The following is a 21,676-nucleotide window of genomic DNA, read 5'->3' as shown; positions in this document are numbered from 1 at the left end:
GTAATGTTAGATATTGGGGTAATATTAGATATTGGGGTAATGTTAGATATTAGGGTAATATTAGATATTGGGGTAATGTTAGATATTAGGGTAATGTTAGATATTAGGGTAATATTAGATATTGGGGTAATGTTAGATATTGGGGTAATATTAGATATTAGGGTAATGTTAGATATTAGGGTAATATTAGATATTGGGGTAATATTAGATATTAGGTTAATATTAGATATTGGGGTAATGTTAGATATTGGGGTAATGTTAGATATTAGGGTAATATTAGATATTGGGGTAATATTAGATATTGGGGTAATGTTAGATATTAGGGTAATATTAGATATTGGGGTAATGTTAGATATTGGGGTAATATTAGATATTGGGGTAATGTTAGATATTAGGGTAATGTTAGATATTAGGGTAATATTAGATATTGGGGTAATGTTAGATATTAGGGTAATATTAGATATTGGGGTAATATTAGATATTAGGGTAATATTAGATATTAGGTTAATGTTAGATATTAGGGTAATATTAGATATTAGGTTAATATTAGATATTGGGGTAATGTTAGATATTAGGGTAATATTAGATATTGGGGTAATATTAGATATTGGGGTAATGTTAGATATTAGGGTAATATTAGATATTAGGGTAATATTAGATATTGGGGTAATGTTAGATATTAGGGTAATATTAGATATTAGGTTAATATTAGATATTGGGGTAATGTTAGATATTGGGGTAATGTTAGATATTGGGGTAATATTAGATATTAGGGTAATATTAGATATTGGGGTAATGTTAGATATTAGGGTAATGTTAGATATTAGGGTAATATTAGATATTGGGGTAATGTTAGATATTAGGGTAATGCTAGATATTGGGGTAATGTTAGATATTAGGGTAATGTTAGATATTGGGGTAATGTTAGATATTAGGGTAATATTAGATATTGGGGTAATGTTAGATATTAGGGTAATGTTAGATATTGGGGTAATGTTAGATATTAGGGTAATGTTAGATATTGGGGTAATATTAGATATTGGGGTAATGTTAGATATTAGGGTAATATTAGATATTAGGGTAATGTTAGATATTAGGGTAATATTAGATATTAGGGTAATATTAGATATTGGGGTAATGTTAGATATTAGGGTAATGTTAGATATTGGGGTAATATTAGATATTGGGGTAATGTTAGATATTAGGGTAATAGATATTAGGGTAATATTAGATATTGGGGTAATGTTAGATATTAGGGTAATAGATATTAGGGTAATATTAGATATTGGGGTAATGTTAGATATTAGGGTAATATTAGATATTGGGGGAATATTAGATATTAGGGTAATATTAGATATTGGGGTAATGTTAGATATTAGGGTAATATTAGATATTAGGTTAATATTAGATATTGGGGTAATGTTAGATATTGGGGTAATGTTAGATATTGGGGTAATATTAGATATTAGGGTAATATTAGATATTGGGGTAATGTTAGATATTAGGGTAATGTTAGATATTAGGGTAATATTAGATATTGGGGTAATGTTAGATATTAGGGTAATAGATATTAGGGTAATATTAGATATTGGGGTAATATTAGATATTGGGGTAATGTTAGATATTAGGGTAATATTAGATATTAGGGTAATATTAGATATTGGGGTAATGTTAGATATTAGGGTAATATTAGATATTAGGTTAATATTAGATATTGGGGTAATGTTAGATATTGGGGTAATGTTAGATATTGGGGTAATATTAGATATTAGGGTAATATTAGATATTGGGGTAATGTTAGATATTAGGGTAATGTTAGATATTAGGGTAATATTAGATATTGGGGTAATGTTAGATATTAGGGTAATGTTAGATATTGGGGTAATGTTAGATATTAGGGTAATATTAGATATTGGGGTAATGTTAGATATTAGGGTAATATTAGATATTGGGGTAATGTTAGATATTGGGGTAATGTTAGATATTAGGGTAATGTTAGATATTGGGGTAATGTTAGATATTGGGGTAATGTTAGATATTAGGGTAATATTAGATATTGGGGTAATATTATATATTGGGGTAATGCTAGATATTAGGGTAATATTAGATATTGGGGTAATATTAGATATTGGGGTAATGTTAGATATTGGGGTAATATTAGATATTGGGGTAATGTTAGATATTAGGGTAATATTAGATATTGGGGTAATGTTAGATATTAGGGTAATGTTAGATATTAGGGTAATATTAGATATTGGGGTAATGTTAGATATTGGGGTAATATTAGATATTAGGGTAATGTTAGATATTAGGGTAATATTAGATATTGGGGTAATATTAGATATTAGGTTAATGTTAGATATTAGGGTAATGTTAGATATTGGGGTAATGTTAGATATTAGGGTAATGTTAGATATTGGGGTAATGTTAGATATTAGGGTAATATTAGATATTGGGGTAATGTTAGATATTAGGGTAATGTTAGATATTGGGGTAATGTTAGATATTAGGGTAATGTTAGATATTGGGGTAATATTAGATATTGGGGTAATGTTAGATATTAGGGTAATATTAGATATTAGGGTAATGTTAGATATTAGGGTAATATTAGATATTAGGGTAATATTAGATATTGGGGTAATGTTAGATATTAGGGTAATGTTAGATATTGGGGTAATATTAGATATTGGGGTAATGTTAGATATTAGGGTAATAGATATTAGGGTAATATTAGATATTGGGGTAATGTTAGATATTAGGGTAATAGATATTAGGGTAATATTAGATATTGGGGTAATGTTAGATATTAGGGTAATATTAGATATTGGGGGAATATTAGATATTAGGGTAATATTAGATATTAGGGTAATATTAGATATGGCAGATCTAATGCTGCTGAAGAACTGTGGTCCAGGCAACATTTAATGGGAGCTGAGCTTTGAACACTCAGTGACAGAGAGCTGAGGGTCATGAGCACAGCAGGGCTCACACACCACGTGCTCCTTCAGCGAGCTTCTCTAGCTGCTCTGTTTAACACATGTTTAAGCAAACCTTTGCTGCCATCTAGCGGCAGGAGAAGGAGCTGCATTAACTAAGAACTGCATTAAACTGTAAAAGCAGGTGTTAAAAAGGAGTTCTGTGATATTACTGTTTAAGATATGATTTTACTTCTTCTTCTTCTTCTTCTTCTTCTTCTATTATTATTATTATTATTATTATTATTAGTTGTGGTAGCAGTAGTAGTAGTTGTAGTGACGATTGTGTAATGATAATTACTGTAAAACAATAAAAAAAAAACATTTACATAATGTTTTAATGTTACATTTATTCTTTTTCTTCTTCTTCATCAACTGTTATTATTATTATTAATATTATTATTAGTAGTAGTAATAGTATATAATATTTATAGTCATTGATATGTATAATTATGTCAATAATAATAATAATAATAATAAAGAAGATAATACTATTTATGATGCATGTACTAATATTAGTATTATTATTGTTGTTATTATTATTGTTGTTGTTGTGAGTAGTTGCAGTATATATTCAATTATAAGACTATTATTATGTCAATAATTAATCATCATCATCCTTATTATTATTGACAGAATACCACTCTGTCATTTAGATTTCAATAAGTGCTACCCAATAAGCAATAATACTACTATCATCAACAACAATAATTATAATATAATAATAATAAACAATAATAATAATAATAATGAGAAAATGAAGAAAAAGAGGAACAAGAAGGTAAAAGCAATAATTTATGATATTATATAATATTTATGAAGTATTTACTATTATTACTATTATTATTGTTATTAGTAATAGTAGTAAAAGTAGTAGTAGTTGCATTATTATTGTGAGTAGTTGCAGTTTAACTATTGAAAATAACGACAATTATGCTGTCAATAATAAATCATCATCATCCTTAATTATTGTTGATAGAATAACACTATCAATATGTCAGTTAGTGTTACCCAGCTGAAGTGACAATTTAGTAATGCTCATTACTGTATGACAATAATAAAACATTTACAGAATGATGTAATGTCATTTATCTAAAATAAAAAGTACTTTTATTATTATTATTATTATTATTATTATTAGTAGTAGTAGTAGTAGTATTAGTATACAATATTCATAGTTATAGATGTTGATGAATATTACTCTGTCCATAATAATAATAATAATAATAATAATAATAATAATGTGTGTGTACTATTACTGCTGATGTCTATTATTATTATTATTATTATTATTATTGTTGTTGTTGTTGTTGTTATTAATAATATTCTTTTTCGTAGTAGTATATAATATTCAAAGTTATAGTTATTTATGAATAATATTCCGTCAATAATAATAATAATAATAATAATAATAATAATAATAATAATAATAATAATTATTATTATTATTATTATTATTATTAAAATTATAATAATGTGTGTGTACTATTACTGCTGATGTCTATTACTATTATTATTATTACTATAATTATTGGAATATTATTATTATGGAACATTGATTACTCTGTAAATGTCATTATTAATTTTATTTGTTATTAATAATCATTAGTTGTGCTTATTAGTTAGCTTTTTTTAGTATTTATAGTTTGGGCTCCTTCATTTCTTTTTAATAATTTAATAACAAGCTGACAGATCCGTCTCCCAACCAATCAGAGTGCAGGACGCCGGTCCGCCTCTCCACCAATCAGATCACAGCGTTGAGACGACCGCCCATGACGTCACCGCTCCGCAGTGCCGTGCACACACAAACAGAGAGCCGGAGAGAGAGAGAGAGAGAGAGAGAGAGAGAGAGAGAGAGAGAGAGAGAGAGAGACACAGACACAGACCGCAGTCAGGCTGACATTGAGGGGGAAGGTAAGCGTTACCGCAGACGGACGGACGGACGGACAGCCGCTCTGTCCAGGTTAATTAGTAGTGTTAATTAACTGCTGCGCGGATCAGTGCTGTCTGCTCGTCACCGCGGCATGATGCAGCTTTCTGCTCCTGCATGGGGCCTTAGCTTTAGCCACAGCATTTAGCTTTAGCCTTTAGCATGGCTACCAGGAGCAGATCAACATCTGTGCAGAGCTGGAGGTTTAGCTCGGCCCATATGTTTGGTTCTGGGTGATCTAGCAGTAATTGGCACGGCTGCTGTTGTTACCTGTTCAGGTAACTTGTAGCTGCCTCGAGAAATAGAGGCAATAGGACCATTTTTGGACCAACCCCTGTACTGGTTCAGTCCAGTCCATTACAGGTGTTGAGAAGTTCAGAATAAGGGTTCCTGGTCATCTCGAGCCGGTAATTTCCACAAAGTCCTTGTTATGTATGTCTGAATGAAGAATAGCAGGGTGTCCGTGCCTGCCCCTACCGTAGGGAACGTCTGTCCCGCTTGCTTGTTGGGTCTCATGAATAAATACCGTGCAGCGGCCCAGCGAAGTACCGTAATTACCGTAACGCCACACATCATCACGTTACATAATGCTGTACTGTAAATGACTCAGTGGGCTGTCTTCTTGTCTCTCCCTGCACGTCAGTGAGATGCATCATGGCCACGCCGTCATGTCTGGACCCAGACCTGGTTCGGGAGGTGCTGGAGTGCCCCATCTGCCTGGAGACGTACAATCAGGACCAGCTCCGGCCCAAGCTCCTCCAGTGCGGGCATTCGGTGTGCCGGCAGTGCCTGGAGAAGCTCCTGGCCAGCACTATTAACGGGGTGCGCTGCCCCTTCTGCAGCAAGGTATCCCGCATGAGTAGCATTTCCCAGCTGGCCGACAACCTCACGGTGCTGAAGATCATCGACTGCGCCAGCTCCTGCAGCTCCGCAGCCGGCCTCATGTGCAAGTCCTGCAAGAATCGCCTGCCGCGGCAGTACTGCTGCGATTGTGGCGTGGTGCTGTGCGACGCTTGCAAGGGCGAAGGCCACCAGCATCAGGGCCACGGCGTGCAGACCATCCGCACGGCCGCCGAGCAGCGCAGGAAGGACCTGGGTGCAAAGCTGACCAACCTCCGAGAGGCCATGGCCAACATTCAGAAGAAGAAGGCGGCCATCGACAGCGTGTCCAAGTCCCTCCGCCTCAAGTACAAGGCCGTACAGCAGGAGTACGCCAGGGCGGAGCTCCGGCTTCAGGAGGAGCTCGGCCGCTCGCGCCGTGCCTTTGCCGCCTCCATGGCTGAGGTGGAGAAACTCAACGCTCAGATTCTGGAAGAGCAGACGTACCTTCTGAACATCGCAGAGGTGCAAGTGGTGTCCCGCTGCGACTACCTCACCATGAGGATCAAGCAGACCGACACCGCTCTGCTGGAAGAAGGTGGAGGAGATGATGATGAGGAGGAGCTTGACTTGAAGAGCAGCCTGCCAGTCCTCTTGAAGCTGCAGGACCCAGAGTTGGTCAAGGCAGAGCACCCGCAGTCCCTGGACGTGGGTCAGCTGACAATTAAGCCCTGTACAGTTAACACTGATGAGGAGGATGGTTTGGAGATAGCTGCTGCCACTGCTGCCGCCGCCACCGCAGCCCCTCTGGCCTTGTATCGAGATGTAGACATGATAACTGCTGTAGAAGAAGCTGTGTGCGCTTCACCTGGTAGCTTCAAGTCCAAGTCTGTGGACGGAGAGGGACCATCGCCTGGGGCAACAGGCGGTGCCTCTGGGGGCCAGCTTTGCCAGTTTGTCAAGAAGATGGGCTGCAAAGGCAACCTCCCCGGCATGTTCAACCTGCCAGTGAGCATCTGCGTGACTCCGCAGGGAGACGTGCTGGTGGCGGACCGAGGAAACTACCGCATCCAGATATTCAACCGCAAGGGCTTCCAGCGGGAGATCCGCCGCAACCCTAGCAGCATCGACAACTTCGTCCTGAGCTTCCTAGGCGCCGACCTGCCCAACCTCATCCCTCTGTCCATCGCCATCACCCCTCAGGGTCTCATTGGAGTCACGGACAACTACGACAACTCGGTCAAGGTTTACACCACAGACGGCCACTGCATCGCCTGCCATAAGAACCAGCTCATCAAGCCTTGGGGCATAGCTGCCATGCCTTCGGGGCAGTTCGTGGTGTCGGACGTGGAGGGAGGGAAGCTGTGGTGCCTAGCTGTGGACCGCAACGTCGGGGTGGTGAATTACAACAGACTGTGCTCGGCCGTCAGGCCCAAGTTCGTGACTTGTGACTCTTCGGGGACGGTTTACTTCACCCAAGGCCTGGGCCTGAACATTGAGAACAGGCACAACGAGCACCACCTGGAAGGCGGCTTCTCCATCGGATCGGTGGGCACGGATGGACAGCTGGGGAAGCAGCTCAGCCACTTCTTCTCCGAGACTGAGGACTTCCGCTGCATCACGGGCATGTGCGTGGACGCCAACGGCGACTTGCTGGTGACGGACAGCGGCCGCAAGGAGATCCTGCAGTTTCCCAAGGAAGGCGGCTACAACGTCCTGATTCAGGAGGGCCTGACGTGCCCAGTGGGCGTGGCCGTTACACATAAAGGGCAGCTGCTGGTGTTGGATTGCTGGGACCACTGCGTCAAGGTGTACACGTACTTGCAGAGGCGTCGTTCCTCGACTTGTTAGGACGGCCGCCGCTGTCCGTGTACTCAAGACAGTGTCTTGGCTGTGTGGAAAGAAGCGACGCGAGTCAGGCGAGGAATTCTTGATATTGTCTCTTTCACCACTGCCAGCAGAGATTGGAACGTGGGCTGTGTTTACCGATGTGGCTGCTTTAGGAATACGGCACAACAGATGGCAATAATTGACGAGTGTCGTCTCTGCGTGGGAGTGTTTGTCAATCAATAATGTCTACATGCGTGATTGTTTTGACTGCCGTGCCGTGTTAGCATCGAGATGAAGGACTGGGGGAGTCGGGAGACGCTAAGCAACACTGCATAGGCTGCGAAACACTATATACAAGGACGGTTAAATAGCTAAACGGACTCCAGCGTTTAACCTGGATACATAAACCCAACCTACTTATACCCACCTATTAATGCTCTGAGCTTCTTGCTCGTATCCTTCCCAATACCCAAGACTCCTCAGTGTCAAAGTGCCCTCTTATACCTCTCATATCAAAAGGAACAAGTAGGCTACGTTTTCACTGTATGACCAGATATCAACTCCTGTGTAACGACATCAGTTAACCTTGGTATAAAACCATTAACGCAGTGCTAAGTAGATGATCGGTGTCTTCAATTCAGTCGTCAGTTATCGTCAAGTCAATCATTCGCTGTGCTCGTTTTGTACCGTACACAGGTTTGTGCAGCCATGTAAGTGTCGTAGCTACCAAAGGACTTCAAATTCAGGATATTTCCGAAGCGTAGGGTCAGTCCCGATGCAATACCTGCTGAATCGAAGACCAGGGAGGCCATTTAAAAGCAGACGTGTCTAAGCAGAACCCTGGACTCTGGCACGGATATGGTAGTATAATAGTATATGAGAGCATTCAAGTGTCCTTCTACGAGAACCACGAGAAACACTGTTCATGTCGAACGTTCCTAGAAATGGAGGCTGAACAGGAAGCGTTAGGGCTGAAAAAGGAAGTTAGGATATTTGCCACTTCATTTTTTTATCATTTTCAATCTGAGACGATAACCCAACATCTGGAAGTATACTGTAAGAGGTTCTCCTGAAAGCTGGTGATGATCTTGAGTGATGTAGCATCCAGAATTGAGCAGGGTGTCCTGAGATAATGTGGTATTTTCCTCTTCTCGGGAGGGGAAGTGAGTTTTACCCTGTGTTTTGTGTGTTCTGAGTGTGAGTGTGTGTCTGGTTGTGGTTGAGTTGGGGAAGCAATGCATTGAATTTACATGATTTCAAAGGGAATTCCACCGAATTTTCTAATTGAAACCCACTGAGATGCTTGATGAACCTGGTTGATATGTAAGCACGGTCATTCAGAGTGGTTCCAAGTTCTGGAGAAAGTTCTGGAGAGTCGGTTGCTGATGATGATGATGGTGGTGGTGGTGGTGGTGGATGCAAACCGCATGTTTGAAGAGTTTAATGCTTCTGAAAGCTTCATCAGAGAGGGTTATTAACTTCGGATTGCTGAGAATAGGTCTCCTTTTGTCTGGTATGTGGTTTAACAATAGTTCTGGGAGCTTTCAACCTTTTTGACCCATCTTGGGAGCTCCAGAATGGCCGCTTTACAGGAGAGCCAAAAAAAACCTTCAGAATTTTCAATGGAAGTCAATGGAAAAATATTTAAATCCAAGTCATTTTGGAGCATTTCTATTGGTCCGGTTATCATGAAATCCTGACAGAGTATAACGAACAGCTGCCAGATTCACAATATGTCAAAAAGTGAAAAACGCTTTTGTGGGACAGCGACAATGTAGTTCTTGGTGGAGGGATCCAGTCAGGGTGCGAATCAAACCCCTGTCTGACACGGTGGAGGGCAGTGTTGTTGACCACTACACTATTACACACACACTTCTTAAGGGTCTACTAACACTACACTGTTACTAACACTGCAATTTATACAAGTCTGAAGACACGTGGTGGTGGTAGCGTCACTGGTGGGTTTTGGATAGTAAAGAATGTGGCTATATTTGTGTTACAGCAACGCCTGCTTCCATTCATCACCACTGTAAAGAAATGAAGCAAGCTTCTCTATAATGAACCACAAATTCACAGCAAAGCCATGAATGAGCTTTGAATGATTACGTCTCATCCACTGAATTATGCTGAAATTTACAAAAAAATTCATGTGTACATAATTTTTACATGAATAAACTAATAGGGGTGCATCAATATAGGAATTCTGGGCTGCTGTTAATACCTGCTGATACCTAAACTAGGTCAAAGTTTAAGGAACACAAATTAAGGTTCAATAAAGCATTAATTAAAGCTGTTTTAATGATTTATTCACTGTGTTTTTACATTTTATTAATTATTATTATTAATTATATATACTTGTATACAATTATATATAACCTCACCCTTATGTGGATTACTGGAACCAGTTACCACCCTGTTATGCATATCATTCTGTGCTGTTTAGTCTGTAATTAGTGATGAGTTTAACCTACAGCACTCGAAATGTCCATTACACAAGATGCCTGCTGGGCGGATGTTAGTTTAACCCTTATTACCAACCCGACACTGATAAACTGATCTTCTGTATGAAATTCATACTGATATAAAAGATTATATTTTATATCCGTATGAGTTTTGCTAGAGTAGCATGAATAGGTACTGAATTTCTGATGAGAATTGACTTATTAAAAACTTACGACTGTGTTTATTTAGAGTTTTTTTTATTCACTTTAGAAAATTATGTATCACGGATTTACTGATGTAGTGATTTATGAAACTCACATAAAGCAGGAAATCTGGCACTATCAAAAAGTTGCCAATTGCACACTAAAAACTGTACATTTAGGTCATGCTCAATAATTTGCATAACAGGGTGGTAACAAAGGGTTTATATAAAAAGCGTGAGCTTCCTTGATCAAATGACAGGTTTGGTTTAACGCCTCAGAAAAGAAATTCTCTACGGAGCCGCAGGTACTGTTTAGTTCACTGTTTACTGAATTTTCCTTAATATGGAAAAAGAAGACTTATATTGTGACTTATGCAAACGTTACGGCACATTTTATGTTTTATTTTTTAACAGTTAAGTTGAATTTAGTAAAAAATTAAAACATTTAAAAAATAAGGCCTAAAATGTGGCTTATTTTATGTTTGCAAAAAACACATTTTAAGGGTTTTTACAGAAATTAGGTAATTTGTATTTGAATTGTATGGATGTAATATGTTTAATTCATATGAAAGTGAACCTTCTACATGAATAGCATACATTTTATAATAATAATAATAATATATAATAATTAATTGGTGAAAAATAAGCTTATAGCTTGTGCTATAAGTTATGGCTCATTTTGCCCCAGTTAAATTTAATTTAACAAATAAAAACAAAATAATTTAATTAAATTAAACCTAATAGATGACAAATAATACCTAAAATGTGGCTTATGCAAACTGCACATCGCACATTGTTTTCTTTCTTTATTTATTTTTTTACAAAAACACATTTTAAGGGTTTTTACAGAAAGTAGGAAAGAGAGAATTCTATGGACGTAATATGTTTGATTCATGTGAAAGTGATATACACACTTGAACCTACAAAATGAATAACATGAATTTTATATATATATATATATATATATATATATATATATATATATATATTATATATATAATTTGTAGTTCTGTTAAATTAGATATGTAATGATATAATTTAACTTAATTGGTGAGAAGTAAACATGAAATTACAGCACTTTTTTTTTCGGGGGGGGGGGTCCAGTTATATTTAATTTGAATAAAAACATAAATTATGCTCTAAAATGTAAATAACTAATTATTTTAAGGGTGTTTACAGAAAGTGGGCAAACGGCAAGTCAAGTCAATTGAATGCATTGGTTTTTTTTTTTTAAGTGGACAAACATGTTGACCCTGTTAAAAACAGCCCTGACAAACAAACAAACAAACAAACAAAATGATGACAAAATTAAAACTGGCCTGGAAAAGCTGGAAGCGTCTGAGAAAACCATACGAAGGTGATCTAGGAGCCCTTTGGTGGCGTGTTGGCATGCTACAGTGTCATTGCTCAAGGTAAAACATCCGACACCATAGAGTCAGGTCCAGGTTACAGGGCACTTTCTCACTCTTCCATGTTTTCGACAGGGTCTCTCTCTCTCTCTCTCTCTCTCTCTCTCTCTCTTTCTCTTTCTCTTTAATGGCAAGGTGCTGCGAACACACTCATCTTACATCCTCTACGTCTTTCTGACGCCACAACTACACGGCTGTGTTCTTGCTTTGATGTTGATGTACGTGAAGTGAGTCTCGAACCCCTGTGTGTATCGTTCATGATCAACCGTGTGCAATAAATTCAGCGTAAGTGGGATTTCCAGAGCCTTTACTCATTACTGTGTTCGTTCTCTGCCTTTCTTAATGAGGATCTCCTCATCAACAGCTACACGATTACAAATAAAGGTTCTTCAAATGGTTCTTTAAATGCTGCCATAGAAGAACCGCTTTCAGTGCTGTGAGGATGAAGTGTGAAGAACCTTTAAAATCAGTAAAGAGCGTTTACATCAGTGATGGTTCTGTACAAGGTTCTTCTCACACACTTTTTTTATGACCTGCATGGTCCTTTATTTAAATATCTACTAGGGGGGGGGGGGGGGGTTTGAGTGATGGCTTAGAAGAACCACATTTGGTTTCCTAAAAAAAAAAAAAAAACTGGGCACGAAGAACCTGTTAAAAAATGGGTTCTATATACATTTTACTAGAACCTTTATGTTATGTGGGGAATCTTCAAACTTTACTTCACACATCTCCTTTCCAAAAATGGTTCTTAAAAAAAAAAAAAAAACATCCAGTAGAAGGTGTTCTAAAGGGAACCAAAAGTGAAAGGGCTTTTCTTAGAACCTTATTTCTCTGTAGGAGTCTCTACACATGTCTTTTCTCTAAAAATGGTTCTTTAAAGAAACATCTACTAGTTGTTTTTCAAAGAGAACCAAAAGTAGAACCTTCACGATTTAAAAAAAAAAAAAAAAACCTGGGCACGAAGAACCTGTTAAAGGTTTTAAAAAATGGGTTCTATATACATTTTCCTAGAACTTTTACGTTATGTATCACACATCTGCTTTTCAAAACTGGTTCTTTAAAGAAACAGCCAGTAGAAGGTGTTCTAAAGGGAACCAAAGGTGGATAGGCTTTTGCTAAGGGGGGGGAGTGAACTTTAAAATGGTACTGCACACTCCTTTCCCAAAAGATTGATGGTTTAAAGAACCATCCACTGGATGTTTTTCAGAGAGAACCAAAAGTGGAATGGCTTTACCTAGAACCTTTTTGCTGTGTGGGGGTCTGTAAACTTTAAAGGTACTTCACATTTCTCTTCTCCAAAAATGGTTCTTTAAAGAAACGTCTTCTAGTTGTTTTTTTCAAGAGAACCAAAAGTGGAAGTTTTTTTTCCTAGAACCTTTACGTTACTTGGGAGATCTTGGGAGACCTTTACTTCACACATCTCCTTTCCAAAATGTTTCTTTAATGAAGTGTAAGATGTTCTAAAGAGAACCAAAAGTGGATGGGCTTTTCCTAAAAGGGGGGGGGGGGTGAACTTTTAAATGGTACTGCACAATGTCCTGTCCAAAAAAATTTATGTTTTAAAGAACCACTCACTGGATGTTTTTCTAAGAGAACCAAAAGTGGAAGGGCTTTACCTAGAACCTTTACATATTGTAGGGAATCTTCAAACTACTTCACATCTCCAGTGTAAGGTGCTCTAAAGGGAACCAAAAGTGAATGATGATGATGATGATGATGTTCTCAAATGGCCTGAATAAGTGCTTGAAAAGAACAGGCTTGTGAGGCGATACAGTGTGAATAGGCAGAGCATCATCATTAAAGCTCAAAAGCTCTGATTCTCAGGGTTGTGGGTTCGATACCCGGGCTCAGAAAGCTGACACTATTGGTCCCTTGAGATGGGTAAAATGCGGAGGGCACATTTCGCTGTATGTAGTACAGTGACAGATACATGCACCTTTACCTTTAAAGACCTTTATGGGTTTTGCCTGTTAATGCTCAGCATCAGGAAGCTGACAGTGACTGTAAAGCTGTAAAGGCGGGTCTGTGCAACGCTCAAGGAGAACCACTTTGGGTTCCAATGGATGGTTCTGTCCCTTAAACGCTCTATGAAAAGCTCTACCACTTTCGGATCCCGTGTTTCATAGAGGTGGTCTCACCCACGTCTGTGACGGAGCAGAGCCTCCTCTTACCTTTCTGGTACTGCAGCCACAGCTGCTGCTGGGCCTTCTTGCTGGGGAAGTAGATGCTGCAGGTCAGCTCCGAGCCGTAGAGAGCCTCGGAGATGTAATGACTGCCGTACTGCTGGATGAAGGAGAGCAGCTCCTCACGAGTGCTGTCCGCCGTCATGGCCTTCAGGACCTTAGAGAAGCCTGGGACACACAAGCACAGCATCAGCAACACTGTAAAGTACGGGGTGACTATACGTCCTCGAGCAGCCCGGCGCTTCGGCAGGGTTTGTTTTAGTGGTAGTTTGTCCATGTTCATCCACTGTGTGGCCGAAAGTATTTGGACACCCTTTCTAATAAAAAAAATGTCTGCCCTGCTAGAGCTGCCCTAGTCCACCGTAAGTGCTTGTATTAATATCACTTTAAACATGTTACAGGATATCACAGGGGTCAGTTCATGAACTTTCTGCCTTGCTAGAGCTGCCCTGGTTCATGGTAAGTGCTATTATTATGAAATGGAAACATCTAGAAAAGGTTGTGCAGGTTAAAGCTCAGTCACTTTAAAAGTAGCATAAGATATAATAGGGTGTTCATTCATGGAATCTATTTTTTTTTTTCCATGCATATCCACGCTGAAATTATTTAGACACCCCTACTAATTATTGACTTTTGGTGTTTCAGCCAATGTAACATAGGATCATAGGATTATAGGATGTTAATTCAGGACATTTCTGCTCTGCTAGAGCTGCCCTGGTCCACTGTAAGTGCTGTTATTCTGAAGAAAATGGGTACATGAGTGTCTAGAAATGGTAGCACTGAAGAGCTCTGTCACTTTAAACATTTTATAGGATATCATAGTAGGTTAGTTCATGAAAATTCTTCCCTGCTAGAGATGCCCTGGTCCACTGTAAGTGCTTTGTGTTATTAGGAAATAGAAACATCTGGAAACGGTCAAACTGAAGAGCTGTCTAAAGTACTAAAATAATGTGGGATGTACAAAATAATGGCACAATGGCCTAATTAAAATATAAAATGATATTTTGAGTAAAAAAATATATATTGTTTACTCAAATAAACATAATAAACAATATGCTTAATAAATTATATATATATCATTTGTATTTATTTATTTTGTTATTTTTTCATGTACACCGTACCACACATGTACACCACTATATGGCTGAAAGTATTTAGACACCCCTCCTAATTATATGCTAGTTAAAAAATGTTAATTTATGACATTTCTGCCTTGCTAGAGCTGCCCTGGTCCACCGTAAGTGCTATTATTATAAAATAGAAACATCTAGAAAGGGTCGTACTGATGAAGTCTCTTTAAAGGTGGCATAAGATAGCATAGGACATTACTTCATAAAATCTATATTGCAAAGTGCTAAAATAGTGTTGTATAATATATAGTTGTTTAAGATATATAGTTATTCCTATTATTTAAGTGGATCTCTTCCCCTGAAAATGAGCGCCCTCTGCCAGTTTGTGAATAATTAAATGGATTGTTAATTTTCAAGTGTGTTCACACAGTGTAGTTATGTAGCTTTTGGGAAAAAACACCCCTGCTGAGTAAATTCATCATAGCTGTGTGGAAACTCACTGGCTTAAATATCTGGTGCTCTAGGACTCAAGTTTTATTCTTTACTGGGTTGGATTAAGCTGTCTGGGAGCACAAATCGAACCTCAGCGAATCCAGTATTGATGTTTCATGGGGAATTCTCTTGGGACTGTCAGAAGAGGATGTGCAGCTCTGTGGTGGGCAGTGTTTTGACACCCACACACCTCCTACCACCTTCAAAGCAGAACTCAAAAGCACAAGTTCTGCTCAGAGGTTGATCGTGTGGTGTTGGTCAAGCATTGCCCTGGGCTAGACTCGGGGGCCAGTTGTAGTAAGTAAGACTCTTGCAGCAGATGTCCGGTACAGACAGGACACATCCAGTCAAAATGTCCATTAAGGAGAGCGTCTGCATTTTTTTTTTAAATCTCGGGAAAGAAGCAGCAGATGTTTGCGTGTTAGGAGCTTCACCATCACCTTTATTACAGCTTCCATTCTTCTCAGGAGGCTCACTTTCAGTGTTTCTGCACCTCCAAAGTTTGGTCGTAGACGTTTCCGACCATTTTCTGCTTCTTACCATCCAAGAAATCCCAAATACATTCAATGATGTTGAGGTCTGGACTCTGGGGGAGGGTGGTCAGCTCATGGTTTATTGAGAACAGCAGCAGCAGCTTCAGCAGGTTGACTTGTCTCAGTAAGAGCTCCTCGATCTTCTCACAATGGAAGGATGGATGTTCTCAGATCTGAAGTGAAAGTGAGGTTTGGTGGTCTACCAGGTATTTCAGGTGGTTGTTAAGGGTTGTCACTTTCTCGGTATCTTTGAATCATGTTTTGAACTTGGAAGTTTTGAGAACTTCCCTCATTTTTGTCCATATGCAAGTGAATTATCTTACACCCGATCGCCTCAGAAGAAACTTCTGAAAAATGAAGAACTTTTGACAGGAAATGGAACAAATGAAAGGCGCTGGCTGACATTTTCACAGTGTTATATGGTTTATGGTGGCTGGAGCAAGTCTGTGTTAATGACAGTACTGTACATCTCCCCTGCCTGTAAGAAGAAAAATGACGACTGGCAGTAAAGATAGTACAGCTTGTGGTAAAGCCAGAGCTTGAAATACATCTTGGGGAGCAAGAAAAGTTGACCTATGGAAGGAGCTTCAGGCCTGACAGCCTTTTGTTAATGTTCACACTCCTCAGAAATGTCCCAGATCCCTGTGGATAACCTTATGAAGGCTTTTGAGGGCATGATGCATTGCCACATCTTGGGGAAATCCTCACGACATCATTCTTCTATCTGGCCTAGGAGTTGGGCTCTGGGAGAGCAACTCTGTAAAATACACTATATGTCCAAATATTTGTGGACATTCCTTCTAATGAATCCAGGCGTTGGCTAGAGGGGTATAAAGCCCCCCAGCATGGAGCTGTGGTGCAGTAGAAATAACTATGTTATCTGGAATTATGGATGGTGCTTTTGTATTTAGTTATTTAGTCATTTTTTTCATGTACACCACACCACACACTCCTAATTATTTGCTAGCAGGTACTTGTAAAAAAAAAAAATAAAATAAAATATATGATATTGATGATATTATAATATGATATTTCTGCATTGCTAGAGCTGCCCTGGTCCACTGTAAGTGCTATTGTTATAAAATAGAAACGTCTAGAAAGGGTCATACTGATGAGCTCAGTCTCTTTAAAGGTGGCATAAGATAGCATATTTCATGAAATCTATATTGCAAAGTGCTAAAATAGTGTGGTATGTGCAAAATAGTGGTACAATAAATTATTTTATTGTAATATGTGAATGTATTATATACATTATAGAAATGTATATATATATATATATATATATATATATATAGTTGTTAGGGGAAGAAAAATGGAATAGGTTGGGCATGGTGAGGTGACTGGTGATTATCCAGCATCCTGACCTCACTGACGCTCTTGTTGCTGAATGAAATCAAAATGTTCCTCCTAAATCTGGCAGAAAGCCTTCTCCCTGGACAGTAACGACAGTTACTCCAACAAAAGCAGGACAAACTCTTTTTTAATATTCTTGATTTCAGAAAAAAAAATTAAACAGCAGGTGTCCCAATACTTTTGTCCATAGAGTCTAAGTCTCAGAGGTTCATGCAGAATTTGTCAGAAAGTGGTGTTAAGGCTGGCAAACATACATACAATATTACATCGTGAAACACATGGATTTACCTGTTGACAAAGTGATGGCGCTGAGTTTGACCTTGTAGAGGTTGCTCCGGACCCGCCACTGCTGCACCATGGGATATCCCATCCCCTCAATGAACTGGGCATCTCCTGTTAGACAGATACACATACACCAATCAGCCATAACATTACAACCACACCCCACAAGACCTGCCTGATGTTTTGGAGATGTTCTGACCCAGTCGTCTAGAAAATCCCAGTTTGGTTCTTGTCAGAGTGGCTCAGATTTCCTGCACCAACACCAACATCCCCTTGAGAACTGCTGCATAATATCTAGATTTCACCCATTGAGAGATGACACTGAAACCAGACAATCAGTGTTACTCACTTCAGCTGTCAGTGTCAGTTTTAATGTTATGGCTGATTGGTGTATGTGACCACAAAAGTTAACTGAATACAGTAGTTCTTGCTGCTCTCTTTGGATGTATTGGATACAGTAACAGTGTGGGAAACTACCTCCACCATGTTTGTAGGCTGTATTGTAGCCTGGCTCACTCTCACTAGCAGATTTTCCATCAACCAGGTTCTTTCAAAATAAAAAAAAACACCCAAATACTGCAAAAGATTTTACTTTTTGGGTGAGGGGTAAAAGTTGGAATACTGCTGAGGCCACAAAAAAAGGGTGATGGTAAAGGGTTTTTGAATAAATTGACATATTGAGCGGTTAGTCACATGATTCTCTTATCAATTGGCAATGGTGGCCAGTGGCTGAAGAAACGACCGTCCCTATGGCAGGTCTGATCATGACAAGACATGACATGACATGTTTTTCAAAGGCTGTTTTTTTCCGCATTCTGAAAATTCTGAAATGCTTTTCCCCGAACTGTCCGGTGGGTTTCAGTCCCAGATGGAAGATGGACGTTGCCGGGGTGGCACAGAAATTATTGATCTGCGATCTGGAGTCTTAGTTACAGTAACAGTGTGTGACACTACCTCCACCATGTTTAACCTGGCTAGCTCTCGCAGTGATTGTAGATCTGCTTCTAAACAGTGCTCTATTACGCCACCAAGAGGGAGCTTTGAGGTCTTAGTTACGGTAACAGTGTGTGACACTACCTCCACCATGTTTAACCTGGCTAGCTCTCTCTGTGAGTTGTAGATCTGTTTCTAAACAGTGCTCTATTACGCCACCAAGAGGGAGATTTGAAGTCTTAGTTACAGTAACAGTGTGTGACACTACCTCCACCATGTTTAACCTGGCTAGCTCTCGCAGTGATTGTAGATCTGCTTCTAAACAGTGCTCTATTACACCACCATGCAGGAGATTTTAATAATATAGGAGTGATCTCCTTTCAAAAATGTGTAATCAAACAGCTACTTCTATGGTCTAATACAGTCTTCTAAGTGAGAAATATCTGTCTGATTGGTGTGAAGATTGATCATAACAATAACAACCCTAGCTGCAGCTCAGGTTAAGAGAAAACTATTCTATTGCCATGCAGTGCAAAATTCCAATGTTCAACTTCAGACCTTACTACCCGACAAAAATCCAGGCCACTATATCCCAAGGATCGCTCCCCACAGTACTTCTGCTAGCCAATGCATTAGAGCTGTGGGTTGGTTGCCCAGTGGCATGGTAGTATAGGTTCGAATAGAGGCAGTGACTGGCTTTGCATGTGTCGGAGGAGGCATGTGTCAGTGGGTAATTGGCTTTCTAAAACTCAGAAGGAAAAATTGGGTAAATTGAGTAAATAAATAAAGACATACATGGAAATTAAGGCCTTAGACAGCAAAGGTCATAGTCTACTGTAGTCTGTATATAGTGCAGTGCATGGATAGAGTGCACAGTGCCTGAACGTGGAGTGTTTTCTGTGCTTAAGTACACCTCATTTAACACATTAGCTGATTGCCAAGACCTTTAAAAACCAAATTAGAGCCTGTTAGAACGGACTGAACCCTAAACGTAAGTGCTGTGACCCTTTAAGACCTGAATCAGCATAATGAAAAGCGTAGACTGGCTGATGAAGGTTCTCTCAGGAGCACTGAAGCACTCTCTGTGTCTGATTCCTCGTGGCTAATGCTGCCAGACTCGACAGCGACTCAAATTTGATTTGGGTGAAAAACAATCTGCGCCGCAAATCGCATTAGCAACTTTGCTCTCTGAATCTCAGTCCAAAAGAAAATGGAAAGAAAAACGGGAGGAGAAACAATTAGCAGCTCTGGGATTGTCTGGTGTGGTGCTAGTACGGAGTGGAGAGGGGGGGCGAGCGTGGACCTCTGAGGAGTGTCAGAGCAGTCTCTAAAGCAGCCAGGCAGAAAATGCTGCAGCCAGTTCAGCTAATGGTGGGATTAGGGTCATGGCCTGGGGCGTAAGTTTCACAGCACAGCCAGACTGCACACACACACTATTAGACACATACCATCACGAGGGAATATTAGATAGAGGGTGTGTGTGTGTCAAAGGTGGGTTTTCTTAGTGTTATCGCTACACTGTAATCCCACATTTTTAACCCAAATAGTTTTTTTATGGATATATCCCACATACAGTCTGTGGCCAAAAGTATTGAGACACCCGCTCATTCATTATTTCGTCCAAAGATCAAGGGTATTAAAAAGAGTTGATGCTGCTTTTGTTGGAGTAACTGTCTCTACTGTCCAGGAAAGAAGGCTTTCTAATAGATTTCGGAGAAGCATTGCTGTGAGGATTTGATTGCATTCAGCAACAAGAGTGTTAGTGAGGTCAGGATGTTGGATGATCACAATGAACCACAGTGAATGGAGCACACCTGGCATTAGGCGTCAATTGGTTCATGTTTATCTGCTCCAGAGAGTCCTATTCTATTGGCAGTACTTCCCTACAGGTACTAGACAAGCTGCAATGGGTGCAACTTAAAGCAGCTAGGTGCATTTCTTAGAAGGGGTACCCGCAAACATTTAAAGTTGGGGATGATGAGGTGGTGTGGTGATCATCCGGGCATCCTGACCTCACTAATGCTCTCTTGTTGCTGAATACAATCAAATCCTCACAGCAATGCTCCTCCAAAATCTAGGAGAAAGCCTTCTTTTATGGACAGTAGAGACAGTTACTTCAACAAAAGCAGAATAAACTCTTTTTCTTCTTCTTATTCTCCTTAATTTCAGAAGAAACACTGGATGAGCAGGTGTCCAAATACTAGTGCAAATCTAGTGCAAAGTAATTATCCAGCACTTACTTTAATTTCAGTGTGTGTGTGTGTGTGTGTGTGTGTATCAAACCTGTAAGGAGTTGTAGGTTGGGCATTGGTTCAGACAGCACTCCTCTACACTGCTCCTCCACCGGCAACGGAATGACCATCAGTCCGTCCGCCAGCTGAGGGAAGTCCTTGATGAAGTTGTTATCCCTGTGGTGGGAAATAAGGAATGTTAGGCTTTATCAGACACCAACCAAACCCATCCCAGCCAACATGGTTAACTCCTTCTGCTTAGCAACACCATAGCAACCACCTGTAATTCCATAGCCACTATCTAGAAACACAGCAGTAATCATCGAGCCATCACTTAACACCTCCATAGCAACCACATAGCAACCAGCTGGGCCACCATACAGTAGCAAGTAGGAGTCCATGCCTCAAATGGTCAGATCTGTCATGGGCTCCAGGCTTAGCAACCTCATAGCAACCACCTGTAATTCCATAGCCACTATCTAGAAACACAGCAGTAATCATCGAGCCATCACTTAACACCTCCATAGCAACCACATAGCAACCAGCTGGGCCACCATACAGTAGCAAGTAGGAATCCATGCCTCAAATGGTCAGATCTGTCGTGGGCTCCAGGCTTAGCAACCTCATAGCAACCACCTGTAATTCCATAGCCTCTATCTAGAAACACAGCAGTAATCATTGAGCCACCACTAAACACCTCCATAGCAACCACCTGGGCCACCATACAGTAGCAAGAAGGAGTCCATGCCTCAAATGGTGCCTACTCAATATTAGGTACTAATGGTACTAATGTTTTGGCTGATCAGTGTATACAGTGTAATAAAGTAGGAAAGTAGGGTACAAGGGGGCCAAACTGTCCAGTACAGTGTGTGTGTCTGTGTGTGTGTGTGTGTGTGTACACACTGGAAAGTGAGTATGCCTCAAAACAGGGTGAAGCGTGTCCAAGAAGTGTCCGACTCTGCCGACACTTCCTGACCGATCCAGCAGGATTA

At 39.7% G+C, this 21,676-nt stretch overlaps 2 protein-coding genes across 4 annotated transcripts in view; one reads left to right on the top strand and one right to left on the bottom strand.

Annotated features, from left to right (window-relative positions):
- Window positions 1-21,676, bottom strand: part of LOC140573633 (astrotactin-2-like) — a 789,110-nt gene that overhangs the window by 113,325 nt on the left and 654,109 nt on the right. For all 3 annotated transcript variants that reach the window (XM_072693130.1, XM_072693216.1, XM_072693294.1), the window contains 3 exons: window positions 20,737-20,861; window positions 17,527-17,631; window positions 13,779-13,958 (listed from right to left, as the gene is read on the bottom strand). In XM_072693130.1, the coding sequence (XP_072549231.1) occupies window positions 13,779-13,958; window positions 17,527-17,631; window positions 20,737-20,861 (410 nt within the window). The remainder of the gene's footprint in view (window positions 1-13,778; window positions 13,959-17,526; window positions 17,632-20,736; window positions 20,862-21,676) is intronic.
- Window positions 4,811-9,858, top strand: trim32 (tripartite motif containing 32). Its single transcript, XM_072693419.1, has 2 exons — window positions 4,811-4,889; window positions 5,549-9,858. Exon 2 carries the CDS (start codon window positions 5,560-5,562, stop codon window positions 7,573-7,575), a length of 2,016 nt encoding a protein of 671 aa, XP_072549520.1. The 5' UTR covers window positions 4,811-4,889; window positions 5,549-5,559; the 3' UTR covers window positions 7,576-9,858.

This window comes from Salminus brasiliensis, chromosome 1, assembly GCF_030463535.1.
Source record: "Salminus brasiliensis chromosome 1, fSalBra1.hap2, whole genome shotgun sequence".
In the NCBI taxonomy this organism is placed as follows: Eukaryota; Metazoa; Chordata; class Actinopteri; order Characiformes; family Bryconidae; genus Salminus; species Salminus brasiliensis.
The sequence above is the reverse complement of the archived record's forward strand: the minus strand, read 5'-3'. Positions and strand labels throughout refer to the sequence as shown.

What these genes read in the sequence shown, in the direction of transcription:
- trim32 (XM_072693419.1), top strand. Translation starts at nt 5,560, where the DNA reads ATGGCCACGCCGTCATGTCTGGACCCAGACCTGGTTCGGGAGGTGCTG.